Consider the following 18907-nt stretch of genomic DNA (forward strand, 5'->3'; position numbering starts at 1 on the left):
CTTCTATTTTTGGAAACTGGCAAGTTAGAAAATAGGTGAATTTGCTTTATATTAGATACAAAACTGTAAAAATATTTCTGAGGGGCGCCTGGGTGGCTCAGTGGGTTAAGCCTCTGCCTTCAGCTCAGGTCATGATCTCAGGGTCTTGGGATCGAGCCCCACATCAGACTCCCTGCTCAGCAGGGACCCTGCTTCCCGCCCCCCTCTGTCTGCTTCTCTGTCTGCTTCTCTGCCTACTTGTGATCTCTCTCTCTCTCTGTATCAAATAAATAAATTTTAAAAATTTCTAAAATTAAATATCTTTTTAATATATCAATTTATAATAATTGATACACTCCATCAACTAGAATTTCTCAGGTTCTAGAGGGGAACAAAATTTTAAAGAATCATTTCTCAAAGCTCTTCTTCCATAGTAAATGCAAATGCATCTGGAGCATGTTATCCCATTGTTTATTGTCATTTAAAAATGTTTTATTCAAAATGTAATAAGCATGTGGTTCCCTTTGCTTGGGAGGAAAATTAAATACCCCATTAGGAATGATCCATTGTCTCTTATTAAAAATAAGTCATCCTTTTCCAATCTTTGTCCACTTTTATGAATGGTTTCATTTATGAACATGATGATGTCATTGGAATTGGAAACAACCACTCATGTTTCATCTTCTGAGATTATAGGATATGTTACTTCTAGGAAATACATGCAAATTAAAAATGCTACGTTTGGGGGCGCCTGGCTGGCTTAAGATTTTATTTATTTATTTGACAGACAGAGATCTGTCCGTCAGAGAGGCAGGGAGAGAGAGAGGAGGAAGCAGACTCCATGCTGAGCAGAGAGCCCTATATGGGGCTCGATCCCAGGACCCTGGGATCATGACCCAAGCTGAAGGCAGATACCTAACCATCTGAGCCACCTGGGCACCCTCTTAGTAATCATCTTTAACTCTAGTTATCTCGTGGAGTTAGTGATTCCAGGGTACCCAGTTCTGTATTTTGTGACCACTCTGTATATAACCCTGCATCCAGAAAATCTCTTTCTCAGACAGTATATAGAAACTAAAAGTATAACTAGAAATGCTCTTCTGTTGGAAAAATAAATATATGTCCTATTGTAGTTGGTCAAGAACAGTATCTTCCTTGGAAGGTGGGACATAGAACAAAAGTGGTTGTCAGTGAGGCCAAGTTGTTCCTCAGAAGCAGCACTTTTTATGACATTTCCATTAAAATGTGTTGTTGGCTGAGAATAGAGGATGTTAGAGAAGATTATGTGTATATAGAAAGGCCATTTCTCAGTCCTCTCTGTCTGAGAGTTTGTGCCAAATTGCTTTTCTTGTCCCCAGCATTTTTTAATAGTTCCTTTTTTTACCGTTAGTTTTCCAGTAAGGAATTTTAAAAAAGAAATTGACATTTCTGAAGATTAAAATTGGTAAAAAATTTAAGAAAGTGCTAGAGAGGGTGTGTGTGTTTGTGTCCCATATACCCCTAGACACAGTATACCCGTTTCAATTTTTACTTTAAAAGGCAGACTTTAAATCCTTGCTACCTTTTAAATCTCTTTAGATGCTTTTCCAAGAAATCATAAAAATGCACTTGAACTCAACATTTTGACATATTGTTTCTTGTATCTCAGTTTTTAAGACTCAATGTTTGTGTTCCTTTTTACTAAAGGAAGTATGGAGATCAAGAAATAGCACTTAAAATTATTTTGAAACAGTCTCAAACTTATAAAAAAGTTATAAGTACAGTTCAGAAACTTTACCTGAGTGATTTGATAGTTATCAAATAGTTACCAGTTACCTGGTGCCTCATTACTCCCAAATATTTCAGGACGTATTTCCCATTTTCTAGAAACAAGACTTTTTCTCCTATATAATCACAATACAGCAATCAAATCAAGAACTTAATACTGATACAGTACCACTAGCTAATCATCCAACCAGTGTCCCGTAAATATCCTTTATAGCATAAGGATCCTGTTCAGAAGGATCCTTTGACATTATGACCTTGATACTTTTGAAGATTACAGGCCGATTATTTTTATAGAGTATGTCTCTCAGTTTGTTTGGTGTTTGATGTTTCCTCCCAGTGAGATTTGGATTGGGTATCTTTGTAGGAATATCACAGAAGAGAGACTGAGTTCTTAAATTGCATGCTATTAAGTGGCAGATGATTTTGATTTGCTTTAATTTTTTAACCAGGAAAACATTTTCTTAAAAAAAAAACAAGCAGTTCTGGCTGTACAGGGTACAAAGTTGTAATCTACCCTGGAGAGGGGAGTTAGGGTCAAGAGTATACTCTGAAGCAGAGTTAGTGGAGTGAAGCCTCTTCCTTGGTACCAAATCCCAGTTTTAAGATAGAGGTTGTCGGAGTTCAGGGGGTTTCAGTAATAGGCAATTAATGCCAAATATCTGCTCACAAGTGTGGCAGAATATAGCAGTGGGCAAAAGAAAAGAATATACCATACTCTTACTACCTAACGAAATCATAGTTTAGTTAGCATTCAGCCCAGTGCCGTGGCATAGAGATGACCGTAACGCAATCAGTAAGGTAGTTCTCAGTTATAAAATAACAACCTAATTTATGACTCTGGATGCTACTCTCTGAAAACTCCCCGATGGTTTTCCATAAAGTCATGATCATTTTTGACTTCTTTGTCTTCCTGCTCTTAGACAAAGCAGTCACTTGCCTGCTTCAGGACCTCTTATTTTTTAGTAATAATTGCAAAGGGGTCTTCATAAATGTTATTTTCATTGTTTTATCATTCTAGTCTTTGTTAGAAGCACCAGTTACCAGGTTCGTGATTATGTGTGTGTTTACTTTTTCTAGTCCAAGAGAAGTTTGGATTATAATACCTTTTGTTTATTTTCTTTCAGAAAAAGCATGCTTTGCGCTGTTATTGTCAAGCCATGCAAGTTTACAAGGGAAAAGGCTGGTCTCTTGCAGAGGATCATATTAACTTCACTATTGGCCGCCAGTCGTATACCCTTAGGCAACTGGACAATGCTGTGTCTGCTTTTAGGCATATTTTAATCAATGAAAGCAAACAGTCTGCTGCTCAACAAGGGGCCTTCCTCAGAGAGTATCTTTATGTTTACAAGGTGAATACTTGTTTTTAGTAGTAGATATTAAAATTTAAGTCATTATTTTTAGTTAAAAAAAAAACTCCTTTAGTAGGAGTTCAATAAATCTTATAAGTTATATAATTATCTGTCATAATAAAATGTGGCATTATGCCCTTCGGCCAAAGATCTGAGTTCCATTGCCCTTCTACAGATCTTTAAAAGGGAATTTTAATATTCCGTAAACATTTGATCTGTGCGTATTCTTGGAACTTAAAAAGAAAAAAAAGAAAGAGATGCCGTGACTTTCTAGGCTCCTTCTTCATTATTTTTTTGAATCATAACAAATTTTATAACATATTGGGTTCTCATACCGTCCTTTGGAAAAAATATATTCCTTTCTTTTTTCTATGAAAGATGAAAAGGTATGTGTCTATGGGAAGTGGCCATATTATGGTCTAACCCAGAAAAATTAATAGGAAGGAAAAATACTTCACTGAGACAGGGGGTTAGAAAATACAAAACATTATTTTAGGGAAAAACTTACCTTTCACATTTTTTAAGTTTAAAATTTTTTCAAATTTAAAAATTTTTTCTTCAAGACTTGTGAATAATGAATATTTTATCTGTCCTGCAGAAAATATGCTTTCATTCTTTATTAATTTGAGATCAAATGGGTTAGAATTTTAACAGATAGGATGCTGTAAAGAGTCACAGGAAGTAAAGTGCATACAATAGTATTTGGAAGTTTTCACATCCAAAGAGAGCCAATTAGCTGAGGAACTTGAGGAAGATTCTCTTGGCTAGAATAAATGTTATTTATTATAACTGATAATAAATAAGTTATTATGATGGCTGATATATTAAGTAAAACTAGTAATTCTTTATTTTAATATTCTTGCTTAACATATTTTTAATTCCTTACATATTAAAAAATGAGAAGGCAAATGTAAAGAAAGTGGAGTTTTCTCAAAAAATTCTTCTTCTCTATTTCTTCTAGAATGTAAGTCAGCTATCACCAGATGGTCCTTTACCACAGCTACCTTTACCATATATTAACAGTTCAGCAACACGGGTTTTCTTTGGCCATGACAGACGACCAGCAGATGGTTTGTAAATTTTATTTGGCCTTGTTGCATAGTGACTATTTTTTTAAGTGTTTTTTTTCTTTATTTAAGAAATGATGTTGTAATTGCTAAAGCATATTTGAAAATAAATAACTCTGTACTATATCACTTATCATCCTGCCAACTGAAGATAACCAGTACTTCAGGGTTTTCCTTCCAGCTCTAAAAGCTAAAAATAAAAACAAAATAGCTACAATTATAATGGGTTTTCTCACATAGTCTTATTGAACATTTTTAATGGCTGTAAGATACTTTATTCAGTACATATAAATGAAGTACTTTAATATTTGCTAATAGTTGGACTGTTTCCTTCTTTTCCTTATATAAAATTATGTTTGATGGACATTTTTGTGGAAAAACTCTTTTTTTTAAAGAAGATTTTTATTTTATTTATTTGACAGAGAGAAAGAGAGAGAGCACAAGCAGGGGGAGAGGCAGGTGGAGGGAGAGGGAGAGGCAGGCTCCTTGCAGAGCAGGGGAAGCCCGATACGGGACTCGATCCGAGGACTCTGGGATCATGACCTGAGCTGAAGGCAGTGGCTTAACCCACTGAGCCACACAGACGCCCCTAAAACTTGTTTTCTTAACTTTTTGTTATAGAAATTTCAAATATACGTAGTAGCAGAGAACAGTTGCCAATATTCTGTTCTTCTTGTAAGTCTTTTTAAAATACAGGCTTATTTTCTAAGGATTGAACCTTAGAATGGCAGTACTGGGCCACAAATGTAAATATGTTAAAGTAAACTTTGTAATTCTAAGCATTCTTATATTTGAACTTATTAATATGTTTCTCTTTGAGATTTAGTATAAAATTTAAAAATATTCATCACTGGGTGCCAGGGTGGTGCAGTCGGTTAAGTGTCCAACTCTTGGTTTTGGGTTGGGTTGTGGTCTAAGTGTCCTGGGATCATGCTGTGTGTTGGGCTCCGTGCTCAATGCAGAGTCAGCTTGAGACTCTCTCTGTCCTTACTTGTTCCTCTCTCTCTCTAAAATAAATAAATAAATCTTATTATATATATATATATATATATGCACATATATATGTGTATATATATTATGAAAATGTTTATGGCAGGATTGGTTTTAATAGTGAAAAATACTAGAATGATAGAGGAGCTGAATTGATAAATTTTGGTATATTTATGTAATGGATTCATGCTATAGGACATGAATGAAATTGTTCCATATGTTTCAGTATGGATAATACGCCATAATGTTGAGCGAAAAATGTTACAGAATGATCAATCAAATGTAATTCCATTTATATAAATTTCTAGTGTCAAACCAATTCATCCAATGCATACATTGTTTATGTATACACTAATATGTGGCAAAGGAAAAAATATGGATGAAAACACTGTATTTCAGTTCTGGAATAGCTCTGGCAAGAAGTGCTAGTAGAGATGAAGGAGAAAAATAGGATTGGGGAGGGTTACACAGAGGACTTTAATTATTTGTAACATAAAGAATATTTGGGATTTTATGACAAACGTTGACATTTGTTAAATTTCAGTGTATAAATATTTGTTATTCTCCGTGTGTTTCTGTATGTTTGAAGTCTTTTATTTGAAATTGTGAAATATTAAGAAAAACGTATTCTTTCAGAGTTAAGAAGAAAAGAACAAGAATATTATAAGTCAAGTTCCATTTAGGCTAGGGTTATTAAGAGAATATTTTTCTCTCGGGTAATTAAACAGGCATGAGTGAGTGTGTATGTATATATATTTATTTGGCTACCTTGGATTTTTATTTAAAATATGTCTCATTTGAGGGCAGATGGGTGTTAGTATACATGTACTGAATTGTGACTTTTTGTTTTAGGTGAAAAGCAAGCAGCCACTCATGTAAGTCTTGATCAGGAGTATGATTCTGAGTCCTCTCAGCAGTGGCGAGAACTTGAAGAACAGGTTGTAGCTGTGGTCAACAGAGGAGTAATTCCAACCAATTTCTACCCCACACAATACTGTTTGAATAGTTACTCGGATAACTCAAGATTTCCACTGGCAGTTGTAGAAGGTGATATACTTGAATTTTTATTCATGGTTTTTTGTTTGATTTATAAAATCAAATTTAGTCTGTCTTACAGCAGATAGACTGGAAGGCATGAAATAATAAATTTGGAAACATAACTTAGTGAGCTGCATGTATAAAACTAGGCATTGTGGGCTCTGATACTGGTACATATAGTGTGCTATTGGAATACAGAAGAGAGAATGACATTTGTTAGTACATAGAAATTGGAGGGAAATCTTCTAGAGGAAGTCTTTTTTTTTCCTTAAGATTTTATTTATTAGAGAGAGCATAGAGGGAGAGTGAGAGGGAGAAGTAGATTTCCTGCTGACCAGAGAGCCCGATGCAGGGCTCGATTCCAGGACCCTGAGATCATGATCTGAGCTTTGGCAGCCGCTTAACGGACTAAGCCACACAGGCTCCCCTAGAGGAAGTCATTTTAAAACTGAATCCATGGACATGTACAAGGTGGTAAGGGATAATCTAGGCAAAAATACAGAGTTGTGAAAGTAAGTTGTGTTTAGAGAATTGAAGCATAGGGTAATAGGTGGGGTTTGTTATTAATTTAGGCCTTTCTTTTGTAGAACCAATAACAGTGGAAGTGGCTTTTAGAAATCCTTTGAAGGTTCCACTTTTGTTGACTGATTTGTCATTGCTCTGGAAGTTTCAACCCAAAGATAGTAGTGGAAAGGATAATGAAGAAGTTAAAGAACTAGTAAGTTATTAAAAGGTATTTGTAATAAGCATGTTTCAGTAATAGTTGCTAACATTTCATTTTTTTCTATTCAGTGAGCTATACTTATTCTTTTTTATGCTTATTTTCCATAGTTATAAAAAGTATGACGTATATTTATTGTTGAAAATTGAGTATACAAAGAATATAAAGAAAAGTAAAACTGTCTTCTCAGTATTTAGAAATAACCGCTTTAACACTTTTCTGTATCTTCCCAGTCATTTCCATTTTTTTGTTTTCTTTCATATATGGGATTCTTTCATATTGCGTATTTTTTTTAATTGTGTTGATTCATATACATATTTTGATAGTAAAATGTCTCAGTATTTCATTTCTGTATAATATTCCACTGTGGATGACCTGTAAGCTCCTCTAGTATCTCTCCACTAATAGTTGTTGTAGAAGTTTGTTTGTTTACTGTCATCATCATACAATGGTAAAAATTTGGGTGTATAGTATTTTATCCTGATAATTTCTATAGTAAAGATTCCTGGGCATGAAGTTAAAACATTTTAGGGAATAAGTATTTTAGTACTCTATTAGTTTCCCAAAAGGTCATACCAATAGGCTTTTCACTAACAGCACACGGGATTGCATATCTCTTCTTTGCTGCATTAAGTGTTCTTATTAAAAAGAAAAAAAAAAAGCTTACTGATTCGATAGGTAAGAAAAATGTTTTTTTATTATTTTCCATTTCATTCATTAATTTCTGGTGAAGGTGAAGTTCTTGTATTTCCTTTTTTGTGGATTGTCTTTATATATACATTATCTATTTCTTCTCTTAGTCATATCTGTTAATAAGCTATTTATTTGAGATAAGTTATTTTTGAAACAGCAATAACTTGAATAAATATTTTATGTTACTATACTGATTGTAACAAATAACTGGGATGGTACATTTTTCACCCATTTATTAGGTTATTCACCAATATTTACTGTATAACTTTTACTTTTTTATACTACCTTGCTATATACCTTAGAAATGTGATAAATATTATTTTGGAACTGGGAAATATCCCAGCATTTTGGCACTGATTTATGGAGGGAGAACTTGAAAGAAGATGTATGTCATACTAACTTTAGTATAAATTATTTCTCTTGAAGTATTTTGATATTTAAGGATTGCCTTATATAAAGTCTTGTCAGTTAAGTCCATTAAAGGTGTTTTGTGATTATTTATACTCATTGTGAATAGTTTGAAAGATTGAGATTTTGTAGGTTCATATTCTGACTGGAATTTTAGCAACCTCTTGAATTTTTCTAATATTTTTTAGATGCCTAGAATATAAATTAGAAGTCTATAAACTGTTTACTCTTGGGGAAAGTTTTTTTAAAAAGATTCATTAGCTTTTTAAGTGTATTAGTCTGTGTACTGCTAGATTTTAACGAAGGTTTATTAAAGTTGAGTGAAAATTTTCATTTTGTATAATTAAGTTACACTTTTTCCTGTAAGTTTTAAACTCTGGATTTCTTCATAAACTTCTGCTGATGGATTAAGATGCTGACCTGGAATTTAGGGAAATGTAATTTTTATTTATTGTGGGACGTAACTAACTTCATAGTAAAAGTAAAACAGTGTTTATGAGGACCAGCTTTAGCCCAAGTGTAAATTAGTTAACTCTGCTTTGTTACATGACCAGAGATTATATTCTCTTACAGAAGTCCTTGAATTGGAGGACACAGGCTTTTTTTGCTCTCTCTTACTGCCCTTATTGGCCACCAGTCTTTTATGCGTCTTGTTTAGGTGTCATTACTTCTTTTTATAATTGGCTAATTTGGAAAATGAGGCTAATCAGAGTAAAAGATGGAGAAATTTGTTCTTATTGCAAAATTAAGTGTCCATTTCAGCCATTGTTGATGATTAGTAACTGAACTTTTATTTGTTGAAGTTTTGTCCTCTTGGTGGCTGCAACTTTGAGTAGCTCACTTACCCTCCTCACTTGAATTGGACTTAATGAAATGAAAAAATGTATATAACACGCATTCTGCTACTGCGTGGCTTTACTCCAGGTGTGAAAGTTTGCTTATTGCTTAGCACATAGTAAGAACCTAATAAATGCTAACGATAATTATTGTTATTGTTCTTAAGTATTGATGTATAGGAATGTTAATATTCTGGTACTTTCTTTATTAGAGTGTATGTTTTACAAAATAATTTATTTTTCAGGTAACAGGTGAACCTGTAATGATTGGAACTGAAGTTATTTCAGAATTTTTAATTAATAGTGAAGAATCTAAAGTGGTAACTATTTTATTGTTTTTTTGTCTTAAGCCTTTGAAAAAGTAAGATGCAAACAAATTTTAAAAATCAATTCAGTTTATTTTATAGCCTAGTTTTCTTAAAAGCTAAAATTTGGAAGGTTAGGAAACAGAATTGCGTGAGAGGAAATTGGTGGAAAGAGTAGATTTGCAGAGGTCTTTGGTTTGTTAATTTCCAAAGAAGCCTGTTGAAAACTTTTTGCTTTTTTGGAGGTGGTCAATGTGGTAATTTCATGTAACATTTGCTTGACCAGAATACTTTGTTTTTTTGTTGATTTGAAGTGTTAATGAAGATCCAAGCCTGTATCTTCTTTTGAAGAAGATGCTTTTCAAAATAAGAAATTAATTGGTTATTCAAAAGTTTAGCTCATGAGTTTATATTTTTACAGTATTGCAAAATTTAGATATTGTGCTATTTAAGATATTATGCTATTTAAGATATTATGAAAACATAATAAGAGTGGCTTAAATATCTCCACAGGCAAGACTAAAGCTCTTTCCCCATCACATAGGGGAGCTGCATATTCTGGGAGTTGTTTATAATCTTGGCACCATTCAGGGCTGCATGACAGTAGATGGCATTGGTGCTCTTCCTGGATGTCACACAGGTAAAACTATAGCATTACTAAACAGATACAAAACTAATAATTAAGTCTCCATAAATAAATGAATGAAAATGAGGTGTTTTAAAAATAGGTTTAATGTACCTTAACAAAGGCACTTAGGTTATTTGGGTTATTTTAAACTCTGCCATTGCTGCAAAAATAAACGAATTTATTCCCTTCTAATGTATTTTGTATATGTAAAACAAGTAAATCCTAATGAGAAATTAATCCACATATAGGGGTGTGGTTAAACATAAAAATAAAATACACTTAATTCTTTGATTAACCGTGCGAGTCAATAATTGTTTAGGATTTTTCTGGAAATAATCTGAAAGTTATAGTATTTAAGCTAAATTGGTATCATTTAACATACCAAATTATTTTAGGGCATTGATTGTTTTTTGTTTTAGGAAAACATTCCTTGAGTATGTCAGTCCGAGGGAGACAGGATTTAGAAATTCAAGGTCCTCGACTTAACAATACGAAAGAAGAGAAAACATCTATTAAATATGGTCCTGATCGACGTTTAGATCCCATTATCACAGAGGAAATGCCGCTATTGGAGGTATTTCACTTTTTAAAATTTCATGGATTAATAAATTATCTATAAGGTCATAATATTTTCAGTCTATTAATTTTAAACTTTGAAGTTACTGATACTACATTGAACCATACTTTTTAATTATTATTAAGCTAGGTTAAATAGATCTAATTCACAAAGAAAAATCACAGCCAGGTTATAATATATAAATCTCAGATTATTAATGGAAATTGTGAAAATACATTTAAGAAACACTATTAAAATCAGTGACTTTGTTTATTAAAATCAATGGCTTTTTTGGATAAGAGAGCCTGCTTTCCCTCTCCCACTTCCCCTGCTTGTGTGTGAGCTCTCTCTCTCTGTGTCAAATAAATAAGTAAAATCTTATAAAAGGAAAAGTAGAAGAGCAGTCCTCTTTGAGTCCCCCACTGTGTAAGCATTATATTGTGTGTATGTTGTGTATATAGGCATTATGTTGTATATATTATTCAATGAGATTTGTGTGGTAGACATTTGATTTGTGTCTGGTCATTCACTGTTAACCAATAAAACCACAGTAAATAACCTTATGCATCATTTTCTACTCACACACTCACAGCTTCAGGATAAATTAGTGGAAATGAGAGTCCGGAGTCTTAATCTTATTTGCCATTTAAATTTGAAGCTGTCACCAAAAGGACTTTTAGCATCTATGTGTTTGAAGTAAAGGCTAGATATACTGATTATTCTTAAAGAGCCAATATTCAGTAAAATTTTTATTCTGAAGGTACATTACAGAGTATCTACACATGGTGTATCAGTGTTCTGCTAATTCCAGCCCCCTTCCCATTTTACTAATGCCTTAGCCTTGACAGTATTCGTGTGTCTGTATTTTACTGTGTCTTTGCGTACTCTTTCAACTGTTTTTGACATATTATCTCAAAACTTACCTTCCTTCACAAATTTTAACTTATTTGACTAAATTTATTTGACATTGGCTAAATCAGTACATAGTCAGTGTCTTTAATACAACCTTATGCCTTTTTTTTTTTCCTTCTTAACCTGTGTTTTAGATTTCTGCATTAATTGCTTATTTTCTCATACCTGTTTTTAAAGCTTCTTATGTCTGCAGAATTTATCTGCTTCTTAAAACTGTGGCCATAGTGAATTTCCATTCAAATTTAGATTAAGAAACATAGATATTTTTGGGGATGGCTCAGTTGGTTAGGTGTCTGCCTTCTTCTCAGGTTGTGGTCCCAGGGTCCTGGGATTGAGCCCTGTGTTGGGGGCTGCTTCTCCCCCTGCCCCCCATGCTCTCTTGCTCTCTCTCTCAAATAAATAAAATTAAAAAAAAAAAAAGAAAGAAACATAAGTATTTCCACTAGATTTTAATAACTCCTGTGGGACTGTCAGCCATAACTTTATTAGACCATTTTTTAAAAAAGATTTTATTTATTTATTTATTTAACAGAGAGAGAGATCACAAGTAGGCAGAGAGGCAGGCAGAGAGAGAGGAGGAAGCAGGCTCCCTGCTGAGCAGAGAGGCTGATGCGGGGCTCGATCCCAGGACTCTGGGATCGTGACCTGAGCCCAAGGCAGCGGCTTAACCCACTGAGCCACCCAGGTGCCCCATAGAACATTTTTTCCCTATACTTGTACCTTCATAATCCTTTTTTCTTAGATATTGTCAGTATCTGACATTTACTCTTAAGTATCTTTTAAGTGCAAATAACTTACTAGGTGATTTTGTTAGCCCATATTTCTCCTTCTCCAGTACAGCTTCACATTCACTTATCTGAAATCCTGAGGCCAGATGTGTGTTGGAAATCATTTTTTATCCTTAATTTTTAGAAATTGTGTGTGTGTGTGTGTGTGTGTGTTTATATCCAAAGTGTTATGTAAGCTCTACTGGATTTGTGGTAGCATCTAGAAATCAAGCATATTAATATTGTGTGAATGAACCACATGAATGTCATACTGAATGGGAAAGGGTAAATCAGATCAGGTTTAACTCCCATGTGAGTTACTAAAAGTTTGAGGTTGTTCAGAGCTCTTTAGGTTATAAAATTATGGATATGGAATCATGGATCTGTACATTGTTTCCTTTTAAAAGATCTCTCTGGTGTATTTTTGCATCTTAATGATGTGTAAAAAATAGTTGAATTATTTTTCAAGTTGACCTTGAATAAGGACTTTTGAACTGATAGTTAATTCACATAGCCATGTTAAATTACTTGTAACTAACTTGCCCATAGTCTCTATACAGTTGGCCAAGTTTTGTTCATAGATCACTTGTCACTGATACTTTATTTTTAATTCATAACTCTGCAATCTGCTACTGAATAGCATTGATCTCTGTCTCATCTTTTGTAAAATGGAGTGTTAATTGCCATATATATTCAGGGAGATATCAAAGAGAATTAATAAAATAATTGTAAACCTTTAGTAAAGAAACGTAGCATCTTAAATTGTTACTCACTGGAGGTTTGGATTTTTTAACAGACAATATAATGATATTTTTTCCCTCCAATGCAGGTATTCTTTATACATTTTCCTACAGGGCTCCTCTGTGGAGAAATCCGAAAAGCCTATGTAGAATTTGTCAATGTCAGCAAATGCCCTCTTACTGGATTGAAGGTTGTTTCTAAACGTCCAGAGTTCTTTACTTTTGGTGGTAACACAGCTGCTCTAACACCACTAAGTCCCTCAGCTTCTGAGAACTGTAGTGCTTACAAGACTGTTGTGACAGATTCTACCTCTGTGTGTACAGCACTCGTATCATCAGCTTCCTCTGTAGACTTTGGCATTGGCATAGGGAGTCAGCCAGAGGTGATTCCTGTTCCCCTTCCTGACGCTGTTCTTCTACCTGGAGCTTCAGTTCAGCTACCCATGTGGTTACGTGGGCCAGATGAAGAAGGTGTCCATGAAATTAACTTTTTGTTTTACTATGAAAGTGTTCAAAAGCAGCCTAAAATACGGTGAGTATTATAAAACTTTCTAGATTTAACCTGTGTTTAATGTATATGTACAAATTCAAATAAACATTTTGATATTTGTTAACATATCATTGTTTCTTAAGAAATTATCCCCTTCCAAATTATGCATGATGTTTATATTTGAGCCTGTCCCTAATATAAGTTCTAAGTAGCCAAAAGTACAAAAAATGTGGTTACCTAATCTTTTTAGTGGCTTTTATTTACAAACTTCATGATTCTTTAATAAAATCAAGTACTCTGGCCAAAGTTATCATGTAATAATGAAATTCACTGGTACCATTTGTATATGAAGACAGCCTGCTATAGTCATCCTGTTTCAAGAAAATTATTGTGTTTCACCCTTTCTTAACCCTGTGCTCTCTCCTAACTCCTAAGAATGTGTGGGGGAAAAAGTATGTATTTGTAGAACAGATGATTAGGGTGGGGTTGTAATGAGGCTCACCGAAGAAATCAAACCTTGGTGCTCACAAGGGTTGGTGGCCTATATATTATTAAACAGCAGTTATTTTATTTGTGATAATGCCATTATCATTTTTATAAAATTAACTAGGAATGATTTTGTTACTCCATTTTTTAAAAGATTTTATTTATTTATTTGATAGAGATCATAAGTAGGCAGAGAGAGAGAGAGAGAGAGAGAGAGAGAGAGAGAAGCAGGCTCCCTGCTGAGCAGAGAGCTGCATGTGGGGCTGGATCCCAGGGCCCTGGGATCATGACCCGAGCTGAAGGCAAAGGCTTTAAACCACTGAGCCATCCAGGTGCCCCTTGTTACTCCATTTATTAATGGAATATTTAAAATATCTTATAAGACTTATTGTGAGGGCAAAATAACAGTATTTATAAGAATGGGGACATTTTAGATACTCAGTAAATATTAATTCTCCTTCAGAAGACAATAGAGCATACTCTGGCCAAGGCAGTCAGGGAAGGCTTTGTGGAATACAGTAGTGGTGAAATGAGCTTCCAAAGAAAGTAAGGACTTCAGAATTTGGATATCAAGGGGGATGGGCAAGAAAGTAGTGGGTATTCCAGGGAGTGACTGTATGTAAATGAAGATTTGTAAATTAGGAATTATAAACTGAGTATAATTAGTTTGGTTACAGTGTAAAAAATGTGTAAAACAAGTAAAGGGGAAACTGTTAGAACTAATAAATGAATTCAGTAAAGTCGTAGGATACAAAATTAGCATACAGAGATTAATTGCATTTCTATACTATAATAATGAAGTATCAGAGAAATTAAGAAAACAGTCTTATTTACAGTTGCATAAAAAAGAATACCTAGGAATAAATTTAACCAAGGAGGTAAAAGACCTGTACTCTGAAAACTATAAGACACTGATGAAAGAAATTGCAATGACACAAACAAATGGAAAGATATACTGTGTTCCTGAATCGGAAGAATTGATACTGTTAAAATGTTCAGACTACGCAAAGCACTCTACAGATTCAGTGTAATCCTTATCAGAATACCAATGTCATGTTTTATAGAACTAGAACAAAGAGTCCTAAAATTTGTATGGAACCACAAAAGACCCCAAACAGTCAAAGTAATCTTGAGGAAGAAGAATAAAGCTGGAGCTGTCATGCCCTGATTTCAGACTGTGCAACAAAGCTGTAGTAATCACTGCAGTACGAGACTGACACAAAAATACACACAGGTCAATGGGACAGAATAGAGAGCCCAGAAATAAATGTATGTGTATGTGGTCAATTAATCTATGACAGAAGAAGCAAGAATATATAATGGAGAAGATCGTTTCTTCAATAAATGATATTGGGAAAACTGGACCATTATCTTATACCATACACAAAAATAAATTCAAAATGGATTAAAGATGTGAATGTAAGACTTGAAAGCATAAAACTTCTAGGAAAAACATAGGCAGTGAGCTCTTTGATGTTCATTGATCTTAGCAATGTTTTTTTTGGGGTCTCTTCAGGCAAGGGCAACAAAAGCTAAAACAAATGGGATCACACTAAACTAGAAAGCCTTTGCCCAGTGAAGGAGACCATCAGCAAACAAAAAGGCATTCTACTGAATGGGAGAAGGTATTTGCAAATCATGCATTGAATAAGGGGTTATAATCCAAAATATACAAAGAACTTAACCCAATTTAATATAAAAAATTTAAAAATGGACAGCGGATCTAAGACATTTTTCAAAAGATGACCTACAGGTGGCCAAAAGACATATGAAAGGATGCTCAGCATCACTAATCAGGGAAATGAAAAATCAAAATCACAATGATATGTTACTTCGTACTTGTCAGATTAGCTGTTATTAAAAAGACAAAATAGTAAGTGTTGGTGAGGTTGTAGAGAAAAAGAAACCCACATACATTTGGTGGAAATCTGAATTGGTACAGCTTCTTATGGAAAACAGCAATAGAACTACATAAAACAGCAAAAAAAGAAACTACAATAGAACTACCATACGATCCCTAGTTCTAATTCTGGGTATTTATCTGAAGAAAACAAAACCACCAATCCAAAGAGAATTGCAGTATTGTTTACAATAGCCAAGACACTGAGTTAATCTAGGTGTCCTGTCTGTAAGGATGAAGAAGATGGGGCATGTGTGCACACGCACACACACAAATGTTACTCAGCCATAAGATAGAATGAAATCTTGCCACTTGTGATAAGACAGGTGGACCTAGAAGGTATATGCTAAGTAAAATAAGACAGAGGAAGACCAGATTTTTTTACCTATATGTGGAATCCCAAAAAACAAAACAGAAACAGACTCATAAGCACAAGGAAGAAGCTGCTGGTTATCAAAGTGGGAAGGGGATTGGGGGGGTGCTGGTGAAACAAGTGAAGGGGATTAAGAGGTACAAACTTCCATTTCTAAAATAAGTCATGGGGATGTAATCTGCAGTATTGGGACTGTAGTCAGTAATATTACAATAGCTTTGTATGATGACATTGTAACTAGATTTACCAAAGGAATCATTTCATAGTGTATACAAATACTGAATCAATTTGATTTATCCCTGAAACTCCTAGGACATTGTATTTCAGTTGTATTTAAAAAAAAAAAAAAGAAAAGAAATTTAGGAGATAATATTAGAAAAAAGAAGTAGTAAAGGGGAATTAATATTGAAATGTAAAAAGCTCTGTTGTGGAGGGCCTTCAAGGCCAGGTGAAAGTTTGGGGTTTACTTGATAAGGGATCAATTGCTTTGGAACCACTATCAGAGAAGCAGCATATTCAGGACATTGTTACATGAAAATTATTTCATGTGCTATACTGATGAGTTTAGTGAGCAGACATGCCTAGAGTCTGGGAGACTATTAGTTTCCTTCCAAATTGAGAAGAAAGAATTGAAGTTATGCTAACTAGATAAGTTTACTGTATTACACTCTGTTTTTATCTTTGTTTTAAGTATAAATGGCCCTGGGAGCAATTAGGTTTTAAAAGCTTTGTTTGGAATTAGAGAATCATAAGAAATGGGGAGCTTCTTCCATTAAATTTGCAATTTTGTATTTCTTCAGGCACAGAATATTAAGACACACTGCAGTTATTTGTACCAGCCGATCTTTGAATGTACGAGCCACTGTCTGCAGAAGTAATTCTCTTGAAGATGAGGAGGGCCGAGGGGGCAATATGCTAGTCTTTGTGGATGTGGAAAATACCAACACTGTAAGTTGGTTTAAAACTAAATTTTATTTTTAATTATATTTGAAGGGTTTACTTTGTTTTTAGTAAAGGATTTTTTTCCCCCACAAGATAGCATAAGCTAGGAATTTAGGAATGTTCATATACAACAGTGTGAAAACATCTTAATTTTCCATTAGCTTTGTAATTTTAGGTCTAAAAAGGATCTGGTGGTATTTATATATTCATATGATACATAGCTCTATGGTGAATAATTCAGTACCACAGAGATAAAGTGCTTTCTAGTTTCAACCATTGAGAATCTATTGATATAACTAAATTTACAGTTGTATTAGGATTTCACATTCCATATAAATTGATAACATTCATTTATACATTTCTGAGAGTATCATTTTCTTCATATAAGCATTTCAGACCTTTCACCATTCCTGTTTAAATACTCTAAATATAAAAGTGAATATTAAGGGAATGAGATCTCGTGATTAAAATAGCATCTTAGTTTCAGGTTGATTTAGTTCAAATACTTATTTGAAGTGTTACTCTGTAATGTCCTTTACTTTTGGCTTCATAAACTTGTAAGGTTGCTTCTTTTTAAGATATTTGCTAATACTTTGATGATCTTCAAAGAAAGTAACATTTGTAAAAATAAAATTTTAAGATTTTATTTATTATTATTTTTAAAGATTTTATTTATTTGTCACAGAGCATAAGCAGGGGGAGTGGCAAGTAGAGGGAGAAGCAGGGTCCCCTCTTGAGTAAGGAGCCCGATGTGGGACTCTGTCCCAGAACTCTGGGATCATGACCTGAGGCTTAACTGCCAGAGCCTCCCAGGTGTTCCTAAAATTTTAAGATTTTAATAATTTCAAATTAGTTCTCATTCAGGAGAATAAAAAGTTATTTTTTACAGTTTAACTTTATTGCATTGGCTATATTTTGGGATTCTAATTTGTTTTTGTTGTTTTTTACCTCAATGAGAATGAGATACCTCAGAAAGATTAGAAGAAATTAAAAGAAAATGTTACAGTTTTGATTCAAAATTGACAACAAGGGGTTCCTGGGTGGTGCAGTTGGTTAAGCCTCTGATTCTTAGTTTAGGCCCAGGCTCTGCCATCAGACTCCACGCTCAGGGCAGAGTCTGCTTAAGTTTCTCTTCTCTCTCTCTCTCTCCCTCTGCCCCTCCTCCCCCACGCTTGCACACACACACACACACACACACACACACACACACTCTGTCTCTTCTCTCTAAAATAGGTAAGTAAATCTTCAAAAAAAAAAAATTGATAACATATAATGTTTGATCTATTAAATACTCCCAGTAACTAATTATGATAGGTTTTAATAATTGAATGCTGTTCAGTATTTTAAAATTTGCTATGGGGTGTACATTATAGTTAAATATAGTTTTTGGGTAAAATGATGACCTCTCTGTTTTCAGAATGTTTAAGGAGGGGACACCTGGGTGGCAAAGTCAGTTAAACATCCAGCTCTTGATTTCAGCTCAGGTCTTGAGCTCAGGGTGGTGAGTTCAAGATTGCATTGGGCTCCATGCTGGGTGTGGAGCATACTTAAAAGAAAAAAAGAATGTCTAAGGAAGAATTTAAATAACGTAAGCTTTCTGAAATTTATATTGTTTATTTCAAAATAAAAATTTCGTCTTATGTTACTTTGGTAGCAGTGTCAGAATATTGTTTTCATTATACTCTAAGTTTGTGCTCCTAAGTCCTGAATGACTCTTATTTCTTTTTGATAGAGTGAAGCAGGTGTTAAGGAATTCCATATAGTACAAGTATCAAGTAGTAGCAAACACTGGAAGTTACAGAAATCTGTAAATCTCTCTGAAAACAAAGGTAGGTTTGTGACTTTTTCCCTCTTCATAGTAAATTTTCATATCTTCATTGCTTTAGAGTATCAGAGTAGTACTATAATATCATATAAGATTGTTTGTACCTTTTCAAAAAATAATTTAATAATTAACTTT

General features: G+C 34.0%; 1 protein-coding gene across 5 annotated transcripts in view; it reads left to right on the forward strand.

Annotated features, from left to right (window-relative positions):
• The window catches only part of TRAPPC8 (trafficking protein particle complex 8), a 75522-nt gene that overhangs the window by 37565 nt on the left and 19050 nt on the right, over positions 1-18907 (forward strand). For all 5 annotated transcript variants that reach the window (XR_004277889.1, XM_032309362.1, XM_032309360.1 and 2 more), the window contains exons 13-22: positions 2871-3095; positions 4057-4165; positions 6005-6199; positions 6778-6908; positions 9094-9168; positions 9667-9793; positions 10201-10355; positions 12846-13288; positions 16806-16953; positions 18680-18776. Coding sequence is in view for 4 of the 5 variants with exons in the window: in XM_032309362.1 (XP_032165253.1) it covers positions 2871-3095; positions 4057-4165; positions 6005-6199; positions 6778-6908; positions 9094-9168; positions 9667-9793; positions 10201-10355; positions 12846-13288; positions 16806-16953; positions 18680-18776 (1705 nt within the window). In the remaining variant the exon portion in view is untranslated. The remainder of the gene's footprint in view (positions 1-2870; positions 3096-4056; positions 4166-6004; positions 6200-6777; positions 6909-9093; positions 9169-9666; positions 9794-10200; positions 10356-12845; positions 13289-16805; positions 16954-18679; positions 18777-18907) is intronic.

This window comes from Mustela erminea, chromosome 13, assembly GCF_009829155.1.
Source record: "Mustela erminea isolate mMusErm1 chromosome 13, mMusErm1.Pri, whole genome shotgun sequence".
Taxonomy (NCBI): domain Eukaryota; kingdom Metazoa; phylum Chordata; class Mammalia; order Carnivora; family Mustelidae; genus Mustela; species Mustela erminea.